Genomic DNA, 22,478 nt, shown 5'->3' with positions numbered 1-22,478 from the left:
AGCTCCATATATGACCCACTGGGACTCATCGCTCCAAGCGTCATAAGAGCCAAAATCATATTTCAAGATGAGTGGAGACGAGGTGTTGGGTGGGATGAACGAATGGCTGAACAGAACAGGGCGGCATGGCGAAGATGGCTGGATGAACTTCCTCACCTATCATGGGTACACGTTCCACGGTGCTACCGACCCGAGTATGCAAATCCAGTGGCTGCTGTGCAAGTTGCACAGTGCAACTACACCACTTCTGCGACGCCTCCTAACAAGCGTATGGAGCTGTACCGTATCTGAGGACCACGTGTGAAGATGGAACCCACTATATCATAAGCAGGTAAATGGCGGAACTATATACAGTAGTTGGTAATTGCACAGTACACTAATCCATCAACAATTAAAAATTATAAGAGCTAAGAACTCTGAACTGTCCCAAGTCCTATAAGGTGACTGATAAAATTGTATATTATGCTATTCCCACCGTACACCTTCCCTACCTAAATTTGTTTAATAATTTACATTCATCGATGAGACACAGAAGTAATTACCTGGCGTCCCTCAGTGTTACCAAGACTCTATAAATCGACAAACTGCATCCGGATTCTTAGCTCAAGGTTACTCAAGGGTGTATCTCGTCTCCTTACACATTACTGAACATATCCCACTGATCAACCAGTATTGCCAAGCGTGATATAATTTCCGAGAAAACAAAGAACAAACAATAAACATTAAAAACTGACTACAGGTCAATAAAACTAGAATAAATTGTTGATGTTATTTTTTACTGAATAACAATAATTGGGCTCTATTGTCATACTTGTGAATTAATCAGACTTAACTGTTTACCGTACTTAGCATAGTCTTCTCTGCTGTACTAGAGATCACAGATAATATACCATTCATATAATAAACCTTCATCTTGTAGCAAAAAGAAATCTGAACTTAAATCCGCCTCCTGGCCACAGTCTCAGGCAGTGTTTACCTGGTGCAGCTGACGTGAGGGTGAGGGAAGACAGCACAGGTTCTCACATCAAGTTTACTGCTATATATTGTAATTGGGTGTGAATTATGCTTCAGATATTTGATCTCGAATCAGGTATGTATTTTTTATATAGTAGCTTTACTTATAAAAACATTTCCGTATTAAATGGAAGTTAGCAGGAAAACATGAAACCTTTGCTTAAATTGTTTTGTAATCTTATGGTGATAGCCAGAGTCACTCTCTGTTACACAAGAAATTTAGGAATTATCAGAGAAAATGTAAGAATACAGTAAATATGGGACTTCATTTCATAGGATTTAAGTTTGTTCATCATTCAAATTGATATAAATATGGTTGTGGTAGTAAGAAAAGAAGGCAACTCCAATAAGTGAAAACAAATTAAGGTAAAGAATTAGTTGAGTAAATAATCTGAAATTACTAACTAAAACAGACTTTTCCTATTTTTTGGTGGTGATTTAAAAGAATATGACCTTTATTTTTGGCCCTAATGAATATATATGAATATACAGCAAAGGTTTTCACAAAGTGGACAGAGCTTTAAAGACGAGGGAATATGTGGTGTTAAAACAGTAAAAAAAAACTCCAATCAAACACATGGCAACCTGACCTAACCTTTCCTAACTTAAAATAAAAGTAATCCCCTCCCCCCCCCCAAAAAAAAATATATATATAAATATACTGTATATATATGTACTGTAAAATTACTGTGTATAATTATCTGATGGAAGAGCATTAAGCGATTCTCTTCATGTTTTTTGCATGTTTTCGTACTAAACCAGACGTGTTTACTTCTTAAGTATGTGATATAGACAGGGTCAGGTTACAACAAAATTGACAGGTTTTATGTTCACTATTGCCTGATTTAAGGGATATATTATTTGTAATTCTCATTCATTTGAGCTTCACATGATCAGCTTTGAACAAATAGGGGTCGGTGCAGTACCTTATCACTTGAGAGATTTACGTACGAGCAAACAATTCATCAAGAAATATTCATTCGCATTATGGCATCCACGTGTGACTGGTGCTCTACGAATGTATGGGAAACCATTCAGTATGTTCTGGAGAGTAATGATACTGTTATTAACATTTTCAAAGCACATGGTATACCCGGTATTGCATATATACTTCAGTGAAATGTCCAAACTGTAGTGAACATTTTTATTATAGTCAGATAAACACATTTGGCATTGTATTTTAACAAGCATTTCATGTTACAAGTAGCTTCACTTTATGCTCCCCATAAAGGTTAAATAAGTAATTATTTTTTGTGAAATTTGGTCTTAATTTAGATTAGGAAAAGTTAGGTCTGGTTGCTAAAGATTTGACTGGTGTGTTTTTTAGTGTTTTAAGACCACATTTTCCCTTAAGTCCTGCCCACTCTGTGAAAACCGTTGTCATATCTCCATAAATACCACTAGTGCCAGAAATAAAGGCCACCTTCTTTTAAATCGCCATTAAAACATAAGAGAAACCTATTTTTGTTAGTATAAATTTGGCTAGGATGTTAATGTTATAGTGTAGATAACCAACTTGTGAGAAGGAACACTTGTGCCACATTTGTGTACTGTACATCAGATTTCTGCTTTGTGTGAAGATTAAAACACAATTCTTTTGAGTTTAGGTTCATATTTTCCTTAAGAGAAATTACTACTGTATCAGTGAGACCCCGTCAAATGATTCCAGTAATTAAAGTAGAGTATTACTAATGATTTTAACCATTACTGTACTGTACCATATTGTCTTGGTCAGAAATATTGTGTCATGTTTGATCTACATGGAATCACCTGAAGATTAGCACTGCAGCTTTTTCTCATGATGATCAAACACTTATAACACCACCTGGAGGGGATAGTTTAAATTAGGTTTGGTTCATCCAGGTTAACATTATGCTATTTAATCATCTCTTGAAATAGACTGGGGTGCCTAATCTTCAGGTGATCCTCTACAGGTCCTACAGTAATTATTTTTATACTTGTTAAGTCTTTTATATATATATATATATATATATATATATATATATATATATATATATATATATATATATATATATATATATATATATATATATATATATATATACATGATACATACATGTACATTTATTATATGTGATGTAGGGTACAGTACACAGTACTTTAAAGTAACAGTACGAGCTAACATTGGAAGTTTTATGATAGTTACTTTGGTTGTTATTGGACTCTCCGCTCTCGGTTAATAGTAATGATGTTTCAGAACTAGTTTGCTGCATATAAATCTCCACATGTACATGATTAATGAGAAGTTCATTTTTTAAAACCTGGACTTGTGTTCAGATTGAAATTGAGTGTTATCTTGAAGACATGGAGAAACACCCTCACCTAACCTAATTTGGATTCGAGTCTGAAGTCTGATTCTCAAAGCAGAAATTCCTTAATATATGATGTTTCTTGAATTGCCAGATGTGTATGCCAGCTGAGGCATGGAGGGCAGTGGTCACATCTTCCTGATGGTTGCCAGCAGGTAGTGGTAGTGAACTTCAGGATGAGGCAACCAGTGTTGGTCATAATATTAGCAGGTGAGACGTAGATATACTGTACACCTGCTGGAGTTTAATATGCAAAAGTGGTGGAAGCAAATACACAGCTGGGCTTAAATATAGCTAACCCCTTGCAAGACTAATAAAAATAACTGGGGAACCTTACACAGGACACCAGCCTTTGTACCATGACTCTTTGTACTACTTGTGGCTGTTAGGTAGATTTAATTATTTCTATTAAGTTGAAGAACTTCTGCTTTTAGGAATTTGTAACTAATATCTAGTCTTTTTTTTTTCTTCAGAGGTATTAGCATCATTTATAGCAGAGGGCAACATCCATGGTATACTTGTGAACAAGATAGCATGTGAGGGAGGAGCAGCCCAATTCATCACCCTTGCAGGAACCATCACCTCCCCCCTTTACCCAGGAGCTCCACCTACCCGTGTCTCCTGCTCCTGGGTCCTTCAAAATCCTTACCAAGACACTGTCATCTTAAGGTGAACCATTTTGGAGGAAGCTTTATAATGAGAGATTTGTCATATATATATATATATATATATATATATATATATATATATATATATATATATATATATATATATATATATATATATATATATATATATATATATATATGTATATATATATATATATGTATATATATATATATATATATATATATATATATATATATATATATATATATATATATATATAGTATATATATATATATACCAAATATATATATATATATATATATATATATATATATATATATATATATATATATATATATATATATATATATATATATATATATATATACCAAATATATATATATATATATATAAAATCCGGCTTCGTGTTTCGAAGCCGGATTTGGTAAAACGTTACTCTGACCACCTAAGTGATACGGGTAGTCCCCATTAGAGGTTCATGGCGCCATAAGCTCGTTGAACAGGCTTTGTGTGAAATATAACAGAGTCTAGGACTGCTTTAAGTATCCTGGTGGTCCAGAGGTAGCGTTCCCCGGTCACAGTCGTGGGCCGTGGGTTCTAATCCTGGCGGGGTGAGGTGTTGATTATACTAAATATATATATATATATATATATATATATATATATATATATATATATATATATATATATATATATATATATATATATATATATATATATATATATATATATATATATATATATATATACACTGTATATATATATATATATATACATATTTATATATATATTTAGTATAATCAACACCTCACCCCAAGCGCTTTCATGTATTTCACATCTTCAGGGGTGAGTACAGACTAAGGAGAAATACTTGAGAAGGCTAATATATACAGTAGAGGAGAGTGAGATCAAGTCCCTAGGGGACAGCAGGGGTCCACAATGTTCTGGTCATAAGGCAGTGACCCTTACTAATCTTCTTAATCCAAAGAAATTGACCATGCCATCTCTAAGCACAGTTGCTGTCTGTAGTCAGGTCATAGGGTAAGATGACCCAACCTTCTCACCTGGTTACAAATCTTCTTAATCACAAAATTATCCAGTTTGTGCATACCATTACTCAAATTCATGTTGACAGATTCAGTATGTTTAATGAGACTGGATTCTATAATGTTCCTACTGACAATTGAATTACAAGGTAATATTGAGGAGGCATTATCCCAGTCAATGCAGTGCTTATTATCTCTTATATGAATGAACAGAGCATTGGATTCCTGGCCGTCCTAACACTATATTTATGATGTTTAAGTCTAGTTACAAGATCTTTACCTGTCTGGCCTAAGTAGAACATATTACATTCCTTGCAAGAAACCTTGTAAATGCAGCAGCCTGCATTGTTGGGGGGAGTTCTTAATTAACATTTGTTTTACAGTGCATGAGTTTTTAAATGCCACATTAATGTTCCAGGTTTTCAGTTGTATAGGAATTTGAGAGATTTTTGTTAAATGGTAATACTAAGAGATTCTTATTGTCATGGGTGGGCTTAGGATCAGTTTTATAAAAAAAATTCTTAGTAATGTTAAGGCATTTGTCTATAAAAGATCTAGGGTACTTAAGGTTCAAGCCAATATTATAGATATATTTATATTCCTCATCAATGAATTCCGGACTGCATATTCTTAGAGCACGTAAAAACATTGATGAAAATACTGACTGTTTGACTATTATGGTGGGCAGAATAATAATTTATGTATGAACACACATTAGTAAGTTTCCTATAAATACTGAACTTAAAGGTGTTACCTATTCTGTGGATTAGACAGTCTAGGAATGGTAATTTGCAGTCATTCTCTAATTCCACAGTGAATTTGATCGAGGGGGCTAAGTTATTAAGTTGTGGCAGGAAAGCTTTTAGGTCCTCATTACATGGCCAAAGACATATTACATCATCTACATATCTAAACCAGACTGCTGAAGGTGGTAAAATATTACTTAATAGTTTCTTCTCAAAGAATTCCATATATAAGTTGCTTAATACTGATGAGAGTGGATTACCCATTGCCATCCCAAATTTTTGAGCATAATATTCTCCATTGAATTCAAATTTACAATCCTTAATACATAGTTTGATGAGTTCGATGAAGTCATCTTTTGAGACGGGCATCTGTGAGGAACTCCAGTAAATCATCAACTGGGACCTTTGTAAAGAGTGATGCTACATCAAAACTGACCAGTTTAAAATCATAATTAATGTGTAAGTTATTGAGTATATCAACCAGATCCATATTATTCTTAATATTAGAGTCAGAAGAGTTGCCAATTAGGGGATTTAGTAAGGAAACTAACCATTTAGATAACATATAAGAGGTTGACCCAACTGAGCTAATGATGGGTCTTGCAGGGTTATTAGGCTTGTGAGTCTTGATTAGACCATACATGTATGGCAGTGGAGGGGACGTTGAAGGAAAATGTTTAATGAGATTAGCTTTACCTCTCAATAGAGACTTAAGGTTAGTAAGGGTCACTGCCTTATAACCGGAACATTGTGGACCCCTGCTTGGGAACTTTGTTAAACATACCGAATTCGTCAACATGAATTTGAGTAATGGTATGTACAAACTGGATAATTTTGTAATTAAGAAGATTTGTAACCAGGTGAGAAGGTTGGGCCATCTTACCCTATGACCTGACTACGGATAGCTGCTGTGCTTATGAAGATTAGTCGGGTCACTGCTTAATGACCAGACCTTTGTGGACACCTATGGTCCCCTAGGGACTTAATCTCACTCTCCTCTACTATATATATTTGCCTTGTCAAGTATTTCTCCTTAGTCTGTACTCACCCCTGAAGATGTGAATTACACGAAAGCGCTTAGGAACTTCGTGTTTTCTTGCTTCCATGTGGTACATATTACAGTACTATACATTTGGTTACATACTACAGTATTTTATGATGTACATTTTGTACTGCACTTGGCATTTTTATATTTGAAAAAAAAATCCTTTTACAGCTTTAGCAAGTTTAACTTAGATGAAGACAAAAACTGTGGTAAAAAATCACATGAGTGCTGTCCACATCAATGGTTAATGATCAAGACTGACATAGGCAAGGCAAAACAGCGACTCAGTCAAGTTAATAATGATGAGGTGAAGAAGGAGTCACACAGCACAAAAAGGAGGAGAGAAACTGTTGGGAGAGATAGAAGAAGGAAGGCTGGTGAAAACCTTATTGGCAATAAAAGAAGGACCTCACACGATAAGCGACACAACAAAGATCTGACTACGCTATTTTCAATTGACAGAAAACGGCAAAGTCATCCTTGGAGTGTTGATAATACTGCTGTTGAAGATTTGCGTGACCCACAGACACCACAAACCAAACAGAATAGTAACACTGAAACAAACAAGGACTTAAATGTTCACACTACTGTGGAAGAATCAAAGACCACTGGACATATATGTGGCAACTCAGCCCCACCTCCTGTGATTACCAAAGCTTCAAGGGTGATCATAAAGTTCTACTCTGACACTGTAGCTGACACCAGCCATCTGGACTTTTCACTGCAGTATCAGATAAGTAAGTAGAATATTTGGGAACAAATATTAGTGATAACTTTCCTATTCACCCAAATGGTATTGCTAATCTTGCTTTCATATACAGCTGCTCCCCGACTTAGGACGGGGTTAGGGACCGAAATCCAGGTCGTAAGTCAAAATGGTCGTAAGTCGGAAATGCTTAAATAACACATAGAAAATCGAAAATGGGGGTCTATTTTTCTTCTCAGCACCACAAAACACTCACTTTTAAGTTTGCCAGCCATTTTAAAGTGAATTACAGATGAAAATTTTGTCTGTGTTCTGACTTTGGGGCTCGAAAATACGTAATTTGACCCAATTTTGGTACGGCTGAGGCAGGTCGTAAGTGCGGGTGGACGTAAGTCGAATAGGTCATAAGTCGGGGAGGAGCTGTATACTGTATGATATCATGATCTTTATTGTAAAACAATTGTGTTATGCAAAATTTGACTTGCTAGCAAGTGTTCGTCTTGAACTTTTAATGTATAATATGGTTTGTGTTGTGATTTCTGATTTATATGTCTTTTATTTCAAGGCAATAACGAGACAGTTTGTGGATCAGATGAATTTACTTGTGTGAATCCTCGACTGTGTGTTCCTGACTCTTGGAAATGTAATGGTCAGGCTGAGTGTCCTGACTCGTCTGATGAAACCAGTTGTGGAGGTGAGTTAACAGTCATAGTATTAGTGAACAAAGTGACACAATACACCAATTAGGGTGTTAGAGGCTAAGAGGAGAGACATTAGGTTACATTAGACCAGTGCCATGGGGGAAGGCTTGGGTTTAGATTTGACTACAGGTAGTATGTCTTTTTCTTTGTAGAGATGCGGAACAGATGTGAACATTTTATAATTATACTTATTATATTGTAACAGCTCCATTATAGGAAGCAAATATATATTTTTCTATTGAGCTCAAGTTACATTGCTCACATCTGATCCTAAGAGTCATGACTGGGACACGTACAATCCATCCAGCTGTGAGTTGGAACCCGACTTTAAATGAATCCTTGGCTCATGATTAATCTGTAAAAGATAGTACAGTACAGCATTTTTAGATAGAAGTTTTGAGTCAATTTTAGGTAACCAGATGACCTAATGAATATACAGGAGGCTCTCGCCAATAACGACTTCCACAATAACGTTTTCGACAATAACGGTAAGTTACAATAGATACCCATTTTCGATAATAACGTCTGGATTCTCTTGAATAACGGAAATTTCGCGGGAAGCGTCCGAGCGCATCAATGATAGTGTTTGTTTGCCGCCATGTTGATGACGTAGTTGTCCACTCCGCCTCACTCTCACACACGCTCAGTGGAATACAGCGCTGTGCCCACGTGTGAGATTTTCGCCACTATAACCAGTGGTTGTTAGGGTCGGTGATCAATAATGGCTTTCGCATTTTTTGCCTGTGGGGGCTAGGGGAGGTGGAGGAGGGAGTGATTTGCCACCTGAATGACTGGGAATTTTTAAAGTGAGGAAATTGAACTGTCCTGAGTCTACAGTGCAAATTATTAAGAGGAACTTGGAGGAGACCAAGAAAAGTATTGTGCTGGCTAAAAATATTTCGGTAGTGATGGAAATGCGAGGCGAGCTATGAATGATAAAGGCGATAGAAACAGGTTGTTAGTGATAACAGAGCATTTTCTTGTGAAATGGTTAGCTTGTAGAATGAAAGACAGTGCAAGTGTTAGTGACCCTCAGATACGGAACAATCATCACACAAAGCACCTCAAAAACTCCCCCAAGCTAAGTGTTATATTACTCAAACTCTTTATTTTGATGATTGAATAGCAATTCTTTTTATTTCAGCTAACAAAAAGTGTTAGGAGGGCTTCAAGGGGAAAAAATGGGTGAAATTCTTGTGGCAGCGGCACCAATAAACCCTTTTTACATGTATTTTAATGTCACACAAATAACGTTTTCGCTAATAACGGTGTTTTTCAGGCACCTATTGAACTTTATTGGTGAGAGCCTACTGTATGTATGAAAGGAATAATTGATGAGGAACTTGGTTAGTTTAACATTAAGATAAGAAGTTGCCTTTACAAATACAACCTTAAGAGACAAATTTCTGTGCTTTCTCTCTTACATATGGCTGAACTTTAGTTGGGGAAGTGACGATGTGTGTATTATCATCGGAATCTTTTTCACTGATAAATAGATCTATTTAATTGTTAGTTTGTACTATTTCTTTTCGTTATATACTACAGTACTCTTTTTCCTTTTCCTCTAGCTGGTTGTGCTGGCATGACAGACAGCCAACATTGTGATGGACGGTGGCACTGTCAGGAAGGGGAAGATGAGTTAGGCTGTTTTGGTATGTACTGTAGCTACTGCACCAACATTATTTAGAAATATCAGTTTACAGTCTACTTCTTCCTTTAGCCATTCCCAGAGGTTTGGAGTTGTCTTCTTCTTCTTTTTCCTCCTCTTCTCACCACATAACCAGACCTCCTTAGCCTTGCCCCTCTCACCTTACCGGTCTTCCTGGTCTTTCACTAAAATCTTCACATCTCAACCTGTCCAGGAGCTACACTCCCAAATTACACCACAACATCCTCATCTTGCTTCTCTAGTAACTCCTCCTTTTTCCTGAGTTAATTTACACTATTTTGAGATAGATTATAGCACTTGGAAAATAATACATAATACAGCTCCTCCCCGACTTACGATGGGGTTAGGGACCCAAATCCAGGTCGTAAGTCGAAATGGTCGTAAATCGAAAATGCTTAAATAATACTGTACATAGAAAATCTAAAATGGGTGTCTCTTATTCTTCTCAGCACCACAAAACTCTCACTTTTAAGCTTGCTAGCCATTTTAAAGTGTATTACAAAAATTTTTTTTGTCAGCACACAGCGCAGTCACTGACATTTGGACTCGAAAATACTTAATTTGACAAAATTTTGGTACGACTGAGGCGGTCGTATGTCCGGGTGGTCGTAAGTCGAGTAGGTCGTAAGTCGGGGAGGAGCTGTAATGTGCTGTACTTATATATACTGGACAACAGAATCATCTGTATACTGGTACTGTATAGTGTATTTTTGTTGTTTTCATCTCTGCTGACTGATGTTTTAGGTTTCCATTGTTATGTATACAGTACAGTATAATATTACGCATTATACAAGAGAGTCACAGAATATTTGCCTCCATTGAACTTTTCTTTGCCTGCCCTGCAACATTCTCTTCTACTCGGTAACTTGAGAAAGATTTCTTTGAATAAAAAGAAATTTAATATACAGCCTCATGTTATGAATATCTAGAGTGAGTTTGATAGTGAGCATTTTCCAGTTTTATTCATGAATGTTTTGGCCCAAGTTGGACTCAGAAATTTTGGCATTAGCATATGATGATATGTTACCTTCAGAGGGAGAGTGATTTTCCTTTTTTCTTTTTTTTAGGACAAATGCCATCTTTATTTTCAACCTGAGATAGAATGATTGATTTTGAAGATATATTGTACATGTATTTTAAAATTATTAAAAAAAAATTAGAAAGCATATCAGTAAGAGGGATGTGTGGTGGTGTACCACCACACAGTATAGAGGAGATTACATTTCTGTACTATACTCCATTACTAAACAGTATGCATCATGTTGTATATAGAAACAAACACATGAATTTTAATATTTCAGGTTGTGATGCTGATGAATGGTGGTGTGGGGAAGGGACTGAGTGCTACAAGGCATCAAGGCGCTGTGATAATATCTCAGACTGCCGGAATGGAGCTGACGAAAAATATTGTAGTAAGTAATCTTGCCTGTGATGCCTCAGTGACTCCTTAGTTAACACCCCACTGAGGGGATGACCACAACAGAGAGTTCCCAGGCCTTCTTATTGCTACAATTTTTTTCCCTTGTTCTATGTATTTCCTTCATCTACCCCGTTCTTTCCTCTATATGTTGTTCCACCTTTTCTTCCCATGATGTCAGTGGTTTCCCTCCATCCACTCGGCACACCACCTCTATTGCCCCTCTACATTCCTGCAACTGTCTCACATGCCCATTACATTCCTCAACCCAGCAATATACTCTCTCTTCCTTTTCTGTCATTCCAAATATCCTGTACACCTTACTGTTTACGACCACACTGAATCTGTTAGAGGCATATACTGTAGTGCGTTCATCAGGTAAGTCATTCCTGGTACTAGAACCTTAGAGCATTCTGATTCATTCCAATCTTATGTATGTTTTATTGTGATTTGTTAATGTAGAAGTATGTCATCCCCCTGTTCCCTCCCCAGTAGGTTGATTCTCCTATTGTATTTGCACTCTTCATTACTATCTTTCCCTGCATACAAGGGTATTATTATAATGTTAGACCACTCATTTGATACTTTCCCTGTTTTCCAAGACATTATCTTATTTGGTTACTTATTATTTTCTCCTTCAAGCTTTCATTATAGCAGAACACATCTTTTATAGCAGTAGTAATGATTGTGTAACAGCAAGTGAAGGGAAATTGTGTGAGATATGATGATGTCACACATTCTTCAAAACTGGACATAGTCAATTAAAATCAAGCTGCAAATCCAAAATAATGTCTTATTTTGTTAAACAAAGGGGAAAAAGTTCTTATTCTCTCTGATATTTTGGTCTGGCAATGTAACTGTTGTGGAAGGTGTCTGTACAGTCGAGGTCAAAAGTTTGCTTCTGCCCAAAATGAAGCAGCATCGATCCCAAATGAGATGAAACAGTCAGGGTAAGTAAATTCGGAGACTCATTTCCGTGACTCAGTTTCATCACTGAGAGCAAACGTTTGTTCCCGACTGTACATACCATTCTATTATTGATTGCATTTTGGCATTTCAGGTTGCTTTAATCGAACTCGTTGTGGACCAAACTCTGAGTTCTGTTACGATTCCAAGACACAGAGATGTGATGGTGTGCTCCACTGCCCAAATGGACAGGATGAAATTGACTGTGGTATGGAAAAGATTGTTATAATATTACCACTGTTTAATGTTCCTTCATTTAAAAATATTAGTTGGGAGGGAGGAAGACTTGAGATTACAGTATATATGATATATTTATACATGTATACAGTACTGTTTAAATTAATGGCAGTAACTTCAGTGTTAAGATGCTGGATTAATTGACAAATAGTATAGTAATGAAAGAGGGAGATTTTAATTTTGAACATTCAGTTTGAGTTCTCTTGATGTAGATTGTGATGCAACAATAATTTTTGGTTGTTTCGTAAGTAATGTCGTTGATGAAAGTAATTTGTGACTTTATTCTTTAGTGGTTTAAGATAATTAATTTTATGTTTTGATGTTAACTTAATGTGTGATAGGAGGACATTGTCGGCACATGATCCCGTGTAATAATGGTGGAGGATGCTACACATCTTCCCAGCGCTGTGATGGAGCCTCACATTGCAGCGACGGTTCTGATGAAGATAACTGTACCCCAGAGTTATGTCACCCTCAGGTAATGTTTATGTTAACCCAGAGTCTCTTTCTTAACATGTGATAATGGAACACATTTGTTGAGCCTTATGTCGCTTTTGAGGTCAGTAGTACTGTATCCCCATTTAGATTAAAATTAACATCCAGAACTGTGAATCGCTAATCAATAAAGCTTAAAGTACACTATGTATAAGACCTTATTTATCTGGAGACCAGGGTTCTTGTGATGGCAGGCATATTCAGGAGTTGCCTTATTTAGTTGTACTCCGAGATTTCAGCATCAATCTCACATTTCTATTTCAAGTGATGAGTTTGAAATAAGAGCTTCTAATTTTTTGTTTTCAGCACGGAGCTTTCCTCTGTGCAAATCGGCGATGCATACGTGATGCTTGGAGATGTGATCAGTTTGATGACTGTGGAGATGTTAGTGATGAAGAGGACTGCTTGAGAGTAAGTATATCTCCATATTTTTGTGTTTGATGTTAGAAATTCCTTTATAAAGCTGAGCTTTGTCTTAATATAAAGAAATTTAACTAATTCGGTTCTCACTAATTCTATTGATTTAAGTCATCATTCCAGAGATAATTTGTACTACCTCCACTTATCCTTTCCTTCCAGAACTCTGTAATAGTGGCAGCAGCAATGGGTGGGCTGGTATGTTCACTGCTGTTGGTAATTGCCGTTGGGTGTACTTGTCGCCTGTATGCACTGCGCATGGGGATTGGCAGGGCACAACACCATGGCCAAAGAGTTGGTCGACGCTCCACCCCACTGGCACCTCTCTCCCGTCTCGAGCAACACTTGTTACAGCGGGAGCCACCTCCTTCATACTCTGTGGCTGTTAATGATCCTTCAGCCTTGTGAGTATATATTGTCACTGATATGCCATCTCACTTGTGGTAAAGAGGACCTTGTGTTTCTCATTCTTGTGGGTTGGAAAAGAGGATGTAATATGAGTACAGTAATTAAGAAATGTATGAAAAGTGGAAATACTTGGAGATATAGAAAGGAATACTGTGACATGATGATTTAGATAATAATAAGAAGTGATGAATATTTGGTGTTTGAGTAAAGAAAAAACATGGGATCATTGACAGAAGAAGTGCATAGAGTTAAATAGTAGAGGAGAAACAAAGATGGGGTGTAAAAATATAGCAAAGGAGTATATGAGTGTGTGTTGTACATGGATAAGGATGCTTGAGGGAGAATGTTCATCGTAGAAAAGGGAGAGAATGTATAGTACTTTACCGGTAGTGTACAAACAGAGTGAAAAATATCCATTGCATTTTTGTATAGGATATGAAAGGGTAGTTGATATTGTGGTTCCTTTATTGCTGTAATAAACTGAAGTTATTGATGATGCTTGCAGACTGTTCGGTGGTAGTTTGAGCCGGCACTGGAGACGTCAACGTAGACGACCTCCGGCACCTCCAGAAGGAATGTTGCCCCCATTACCCGCGCCACTTCGAACTCAAGGTGCTCCTCTTTCAACACATACTTATGATGCAGGAACAGGACACACATCTCGAAGAGCTAGTTTTACTGGTATGGTACTAACTTTCTGGAAGCGTTGACTATTGTACAGCATACACATTGAAATGTTTTTTTTTTTAATTTGAATCCACTATATACCCATGGAGTAATTGACATTTCATTGTTGAAGGAAATTAGAGATATCTTTTTAATTCTTTTAAACCAAATTGAGTTTGTTACAAATCACAGTTATTGTACTCATTAACGCATGGAAGTGAATGTGTGAGTTATGACTTTCTCTGTTGAACCAGCAGGTGAAGCAAGAGGTAGACGCACCACTGAGGAGAAAGAGAGTGAGGAGAGAGCTAAGGTTGGCGCCTTCTTCCCAGTGTCCCCTCCAGGTCCACAGGTAAATCTGTTGCATACTTCAGGTTTACAGATATGTTTATTGAATTCTTGAGGACCAGTGGTATATCCATTGGACACTCTAGTCCATAGGTATGTCCAGGGTATACTCCGGGTCCACAGGTACTGGTATGTTTATTTCTCCCTCTATATGCACATGTCCTTTCTTAGTTGACACTTGAGGCAAGAACCACATGAAAGTTTTCTGTTTCCCTCACAGATGAATTCTCTGTGATAGTCTCTGGGACTACTAAGACGAGAAAGAAACATAGATACAATATGAATACATTTCCCTTCTCTCAGGATCACCAATCTCTTATGCATTCTTTTGGCTTCTCTCAGGACCCAGCACCGCCTGCAGACACCGAGGACGTACCTTTGTTATCAGCAATTGCAGACTCCAGTGAAGATGAGAGCATGGAAGAGAGAGAGGATGCTCCCTTGCTAGATATAAGCTCACCCCTCCAAGAGACAGGTATTTGTGGGTTGTGTTTAAACATTTAAAGCTTTTATGTATTCATCTATGCCTTAACAATTAAGTGGTGGCCATCATTGATAGAAAGGCTCGGGAATCTTTAGTTATGGATAGCTGTGATGGTAGCTCACTAAGCAGTGTGATGTAGAGGAGGTCCGCATATACTGTATGAGGGTTGGCAACCGCAGTCCTCTACTCTAAACGTTCTAGGCCTGTTTTTTACCAATACTCGAAGATTTTGTATCTCTCTGAGGACCCAGTTTTTAATTTCACTCATCCCTCCCAGTCTTCCTTTGGCCCTCCTAACCTCAACTTTACCCATTAATATTTCTGTTATTATCTCCTCACCCCTAATTATATGACCAAAGTACTGTATCTCATTTCTATTTATCTGTACATTTCAAGTATTTCTCTTCAAGTTTTTGCCAATCTTAGTACTTCTTCATTTGTTTTCATGTCAGTGTAGCTTATTCTTAGGATTTACCTATAACACCACATTTCAAAGGCCTTCAATCTCTTTCTGGTGTCTACTGAAAGTGTCCACACTTCTGACTCATACACCAGTCCTTGTCACATAAAGCCTTTGAGCAGCTACCATCACAGCTATCCGGAACTAAAGATTTTACTAAATAGTTGATATAAAGTTTATTAGAATATTGTTATTATTTTATTCAAAATATTCTGAAGTATGACTTCACGCTCACATACAGTTGGGATTATTAAAATTATTTTTGGTTTCTGGATTTTGGATAAAGATTTGTTGACCTATACAGTAAAAGACATATCAAGAATGAATTAAGTTAAAATGCCTGGAGGAATATTAATATTGTCAGTGGTTGGTTAAAAGAGAAAATTATTAACAGTAATTATTTAATTTATTTTCTTTGTGCATTAATCAAGTTATTTATTTTCAGATTATGATGACTCTGCCTCAGCAAGTGTTAACAGTGCAGCAGAAGAGGCTGAGGAGAACAGTCATATAGAGTCTGCTGGCCACCATGCAAGTTCAAGTGCAACAAGCCACAGTAATGCCGCAGATGCTGACTGCCACACACCCTTGGCAGCAGGAGGGTACACACAACCCCAAGAAAATGCCTGTGATAACAAACCCACTGTACTCGAGGAGAACACATCTCTAAACAGTCAAGAAAATAATGATGATGAAGCTCTGTGTTTGACTGATGATCTCAGTCCATATGCAAGTTATGATAGGGAGGACGAGGTGAGTTTAGCTGGAGATGTCATGACAGACACAAGAGCGGCTGTCTTGGCTCTCAGTGCTGTTCAGCGTCACACAGACGGCATTTGTCAGGTTGATACAGAGTTAGTGTCACATTGAAGCAGTTGTCTCACTGAAGTTTCACAGTAGAAGCCACACATATTGCTGTAAGAAATTTTAATTTTCTCATATTAATGCATGTGCTAGTTTGTGATATGCATGGTATTCTGTGAATCAACCACATTAAATAACTTTGAGAAATTGTCTTGGTATATGGTTCTACATGTCAGTGGCTTCAAGATAAAAAGTAAGTGCTGAATTAGGTAATCATGCAGTGGCAGTGCAACCAAGATGACTAAACATCTGGAAGACCACAAGATTGGTTCAGATAGACATTTCACTCATTAGTTTTAAAACAATGGATTTTATTAACAGCAAAATGTACCTCACCTTTATAAAGCTAATTATGCTTTCAGCTATTTTTTTCTGTTTTATATTGGTAAATTTTCTCCATGATCAGTACATGCACCAATATCCATTTTTGTAAGCACTAATAGGAAGTGTTGATTGTGGATAATTTAATCTTTATTTATGTATAGGTCAAAGGAAGTGTCAAGAGTGAGTGAAGTATTGGAGCAGGACTGTGGTGAAATTTGATGAATATGACCAAGAATGCACTATGCTGGATAAGTGTGGTCAAGAGTGAATTGTGCCAGATAAGAGAGAATGGAGGAGTGTCAGCAGTGGCTAAACTGAACCCGCAATTATCAAAGCTATGTGTGTTATCAACCTTAATACCTAATATATATATATATATACAATATAAATTATTTGATTTAATTTTAATGGTTATAAATATTTGGTATTTTATTACATTTAGTTTATGAACATTTACTGTACTGTTTATTATTTACACTAATATTATTACTTATTGTAATTATGAGAGGATAATAGTATTTCTTAAGTTTGAAGGAGAGCTGCTTAATGCACACTTCCTCCTCTCTATTATTAAGGTTAGAGGAGGTATCACTGTACAGTGTTTTAACTTATATAAAAAACCCTCGAGTACTGTGTGGTTAAACAGTTGCAGGACAAATGGGCCCGTATCCTAATATGTCTCAACCTGATTTGACCTAACCATTAATATTGATGCCCATTAGGACTGGACCTCAATCCCTAATGGTGTGGTTAGGCAAGTTTAGGGCATGTTAGGACTAAGGCCAATTTGGAGTAGTGGCTATTTGGGCAGTCATCTGGTAAAAAATACTGGAAGAAGGCTAAGTATGATTTGGTGGTGATGATTGGTGCACCTCCAACACCTTATAGATGGGATAGAGTGAGGTTGATATAGGTAAAGTTATATAACTATCATTATTACAATGAGAAGTAAATACAGAGGAGCCTCATTATATCATTCTCTAATAAGTGGTGGCACCCATACAATGTGTTAGCTTGTTGGGTGTAGGAAAATATACAGTATGTAAGAAAACTTTACTCAATTCTCACATAAATGAGTTGAAACTATTGCATCAAGGCGAAACTTTTACATAAAGTGAATAAGGACTATCACATTGCTAGACTCTTTGATAACTCCTATTATTAAGGAAAACTGAATCTTCTACAATGAAGGTTATAAGTCATGAATGATAAAATAAGGTTTTGAAGAGATTAAACTATGTCAAGAAGGTGTTCATATTGCAATCACAGAGTTAAACTTTAAAAGAGCAGTTTAGCTCCAATGTACAGTATCTGTTATTTACATATCTCTGTAATTCTTATTTTATTTACATCTAGCTTGTGTAACACAGGAGTGTACATCTCATAATGCTGAGGCCTTCATAATCTTTGTTTGGGATTGTATTGTCCCATATCCCTTTTGGTCACAATTTGCAGTATGTAGGATATCCACAGGATTTGTTATTTGTTACCTGCCCCTCATCATCTTGAATAAGTATACAATTAGTTAAGAGAGAAGTTTTTATTGTATATTTATAGTGTCATGTGAAGATAAGGTACCACAATTGATTTTACTTAAAGATTAACTACCTTACCCCATCCCATCCTACCCTACCCCACCACATCCTAACCCCCAGGTAGCATTAGAGTGGTTGATATTCAGGTGAAATAAGCTTGGGTGCATAATCTTCACATGATCATACTACATGATATTCAACTACAGTAATGTAAAACATTGAGGATCAAGAATGAATACTTGTATGCACTTATATTGAGATACGTTTTGAGATGATGGCAGATGGGCTTATGAATGTAATTTTTTGTAGATTTACTTTTCGATTTAATGTGATGAGAGACTGTTATGTGAAGAAACACTGATTGTGGGATGTATAATGCAAATAGGATGCCTTGGATGTGCCTTTACACACACAAATAATGGTATGATATTGGGATGTAATTACTGTTAAGAAAATTATTAACTTTCTTGTACTTAAACATCAGTTAATACAGTTATGGTTCGTAATGGGAAATGGAAATGAAAAGTGCAAGCAAGGGTGGCTGTCAAAATTATCATGAAACAAAATTTCCGAGGCATTAATCCTTTTTAATAGGTTCCTCCATTCTGTCCTGGGAGTGTTGCTCATGGTGATTGTTTTGGCATTTTATCCAACATGTATGTATAATCTCTCAGCTTTATTAGTCTTTACTTTGATCCATATATTATGTTTCCTTAAATGCTATCATTACCCTATTGGCTGAGGACATAAGGATATGAAGAAAAAAACACTCAGTACAGTATTTAAATAAGTTTCAATCTGTACAGTTATCATAATTTTTTGCAGATGTATTCAGTTACCTTCATTAATGTGTGCATAGCCAGTTGTAATCTAGGACTTTCATTGATTGCCCAATGAATCTGGTGTTAATGCATGATATATTGTGTGATGCACCATGATTCTGACTTGCCTTAAGAGTTTAAACCTTTATTATTTACAAACAGCAACACAACCAGCTATTAATAATTGTATGGATTTTGCCACTTCAAGATTAATTGTCTCTATACAGCACCAGCATATGGGTTAAGGAATTGTGACATGACAGTATTTAAAGTTTAATTGTATATTTCATGCTCTACTAAACCAATTGATTCTCCTTAATTTGAACGTTACCAATTATGGAGAATTAAATCTGTGCTGACAAAGGAAGCTCTGACAGTAATTTTGTCAATTTTCAAACATCAAGTATACCATTATATTTAAAGGATGAACTGCCTATGACTGCCTAGTTTTATGTCATATGTAATCAATGCATTCCATAATTCTTACATTTCCAATTTATGGGTTTATATGGAGTGAATGAGTGAGTGAGAGAAATAATGCAAGTATGTTTCATGTGATCATTTTGACTTACTGACACTACAAGGGGCAAACTTTCATCGGTTATCAGGCAAATATGCAACATGGAAGCCTAATTATTGACATTATATTTGAACCTCAAATTACTTTTGAGTAGGTGGACTGAAATTAAGGTCAGTGAGTCATGTTACTGGAAGGATTGAAATGTATCGGTACTTAAAATTGTTTTAAATTAAATTTAGGTACTGTAAATACAACTTGTATGATGTAATATACTGGGTATATATTTTAAATGATTACTTAACAATCATTGATTTACCTAAAATACTGTTCACTCATTTATTTTGTTTAAGTGTAGTACTGCACTGATAAACATACATGCACTTGCTATTTTTCTTGTTTTGGTTTTCTCAAGAAATTTTATTGATTTCTAGTCCTCTTGATTCTTTTATTGTGTTAATAATATTTCACAATGCTGTACAATAATAATAATATTATTATTATTATTATTATTATTATTATTATTATTATTATTATTATTATTATTATTATTATTATTATTATTATTATTATGTGTTGTTGTTTAAACAGATGATGTACCATTATTTTATATATTTAGTTCTGTTAGCTAAAAGGTTTTTAGAAATGGACATATTTAGTTCTTGTTGAAAATATAATTATGCCATTATTATATTTTGGAGATGTAGTACATGAGTGGTCGCTGGGTTGAGATGTGCTGTGATAATGGTTTCATAACAAAAGTCCTTATTCTCAAAGATTCATTAGATAATCTTTACTTACTGGGAATAAAAGAATGTGTCAAGCTTAGCTGGAGATTCAACGAAATGTTAATAATTTGGGAAGCTTTCTTGTGCTGTAACTAAAGTCAGCCAATTAGATAAATTCTTAATAACCAACTGGAAGGGGCTTTTAATGAGTAATATTTTGAGAATCGGTGTCCAAAATTTTGATTTTTGCCATGGGATATGATTAGTCTTCTATGTTTTACGGAAGTCCCTCTTGATTTGTTGAAGTAACTCGCATACTGTAAGTAGTTGGTCAACTTTTTGACACAAATTAGTTATGGGGGGACTATGTAAACCAAATACTTGTACTGATTATCAGTCATGATGGAATCTCAAATATCATGTGCTAACTTGTAGGGTATTTAATATTTCTCACATTTATTATTATTGATGTAGGTCCATCTTTACCTGGTTGAACTTTATTTCAATTATATAAATTCTGTAGAATAATACCGGTAATGTAGTTTGGTAAACCTGTAAAAATAGATTCATTTTATGTTGATGGATTTAATTAATGTAGTTTATATCTTCTCATCATATGTATCTTTTAAATTTTATTTAATAATTAACAAACAAAAGATATAGGCAAAATTATTTAGAATTTAAGGAACAAATTTTTATTTAAATTATTGAATGCCAAAATTTAGAATTAACAATAATTTATTTTGTGCTTAAACCAAACCCAGTGTTAATGTGGATAGTAGGTCTAATTTTATATCATGTGTCTTGACTTCAGTCCATCTTGAATCATGAGTTTAAAGCGGTGTTACCACCCAAGTGCTGACACTGACAACATTTACAGTAAATGACAAAATGTTTTGTCATATGACATAATTTGTTATTAGTTGTGTGAATGCTAAGCACCAAGCAAGATGCCAGGAGACTGTAAACTCAAAGGCTCTAGGGAAGACTTCTTCCTGGGCCGGAATCTCCGTTAAGAAGGCTCCTGTACATCAACTTTATGGTCACCCTTCATGTACACAAATGTCACACAAGGTCACAGGATACTTTTCATGTGAACTGGCTTATTATTATTAGGAACTTGACAATAGCAGTTTGGGGCCAATTTTACAGCAGTTTGACATCATTGAAAAACATGGAACACATTATGAGACAAGTGAACACAAACTGCAGGTATGGCTGGTAGATTCAGAAATCTAATATTACAGTACAGTATATAGAATAGTTGCAAACAAAATTTTATAATTATATGCACTATATGTTACTTCCTTTAAAGGCTGTATGTTGGTACTCTACTGTATACTAATGCTACCATCTTGCAATTATAATACAGGTCTTTCTAATTATGCAAGGACAACTCAAGCTGTAATAAAACATATTAAAGGAATGTCATATGATGTTTGAATACCTTGGTAGTAGTGGGTGTCAAGTATGAGACACATGAAAATATATTGTGTTTAATACTGCTCTCCAACATTTGTTACAGAGTGTTAGTTCTGCTGATTCCCATGATACTTCTCTCTACACCACCCCACACACCTCTCTACACCACCCCACACACCTCTCTACCCCACCCCACACACCTCTCTACCCCACCCCACACACCTCTCTACCCGACCCCACACCCCACCCCACCCCACACACCTCTACCCACCCACACACCCCTACCCCACACACCCCACACACCCCCACCACCCCACACACCTCTCTACCACCCCATCACCCCACCCACACACCTCTCCCCACACCCCCACACCCCCCACCCCACACCTCCCCCACACCCCACACACTACCCACCCCACACACCCCACCCACACCCTCCCCCACACCCTCCCCCCACCCCACCACCTCCCACACCACCCCAC

General features: G+C 36.3%; 1 protein-coding gene across 2 annotated transcripts; it reads left to right on the top strand.

The window, feature by feature from the left end:
- The first annotated feature begins 745 nt into the window (after positions 1-745).
- LOC121867897 lies at positions 746-22,005 on the top strand. Of its 2 annotated transcripts, none has more exons than XM_042368020.1 (15): positions 746-1,090; positions 3,439-3,554; positions 3,818-4,013; positions 6,983-7,548; positions 8,083-8,211; positions 9,787-9,870; positions 11,189-11,299; positions 12,365-12,478; positions 12,849-12,985; positions 13,309-13,413; positions 13,582-13,823; positions 14,333-14,508; positions 14,748-14,845; positions 15,184-15,316; positions 16,231-22,005. In XM_042368020.1, the coding sequence occupies exons 2-15, from the start codon at positions 3,521-3,523 to the stop codon at positions 16,653-16,655; spliced, it is 2,550 nt and encodes an 849-aa protein (XP_042223954.1). In that variant the 5' UTR covers positions 746-1,090; positions 3,439-3,520; the 3' UTR covers positions 16,656-22,005. The 2 variants fall into 2 exon arrangements, with proteins under 2 accessions (XP_042223954.1, XP_042223956.1); XM_042368022.1 differs by having other exon boundaries at positions 753-1,090; positions 14,751-14,845.
- Positions 22,006-22,478: the final 473 nt, after the last annotated feature.

Source organism: Homarus americanus, unplaced genomic scaffold, assembly GCF_018991925.1.
Source record: "Homarus americanus isolate GMGI-L3 unplaced genomic scaffold, GMGI_Hamer_2.0 scaffold37032, whole genome shotgun sequence".
NCBI classification, from domain to species: domain Eukaryota; kingdom Metazoa; phylum Arthropoda; class Malacostraca; order Decapoda; family Nephropidae; genus Homarus; species Homarus americanus.
Note: the sequence above shows the minus strand (reverse complement) of the source record. Positions and strands in the feature narration are given on the sequence as shown.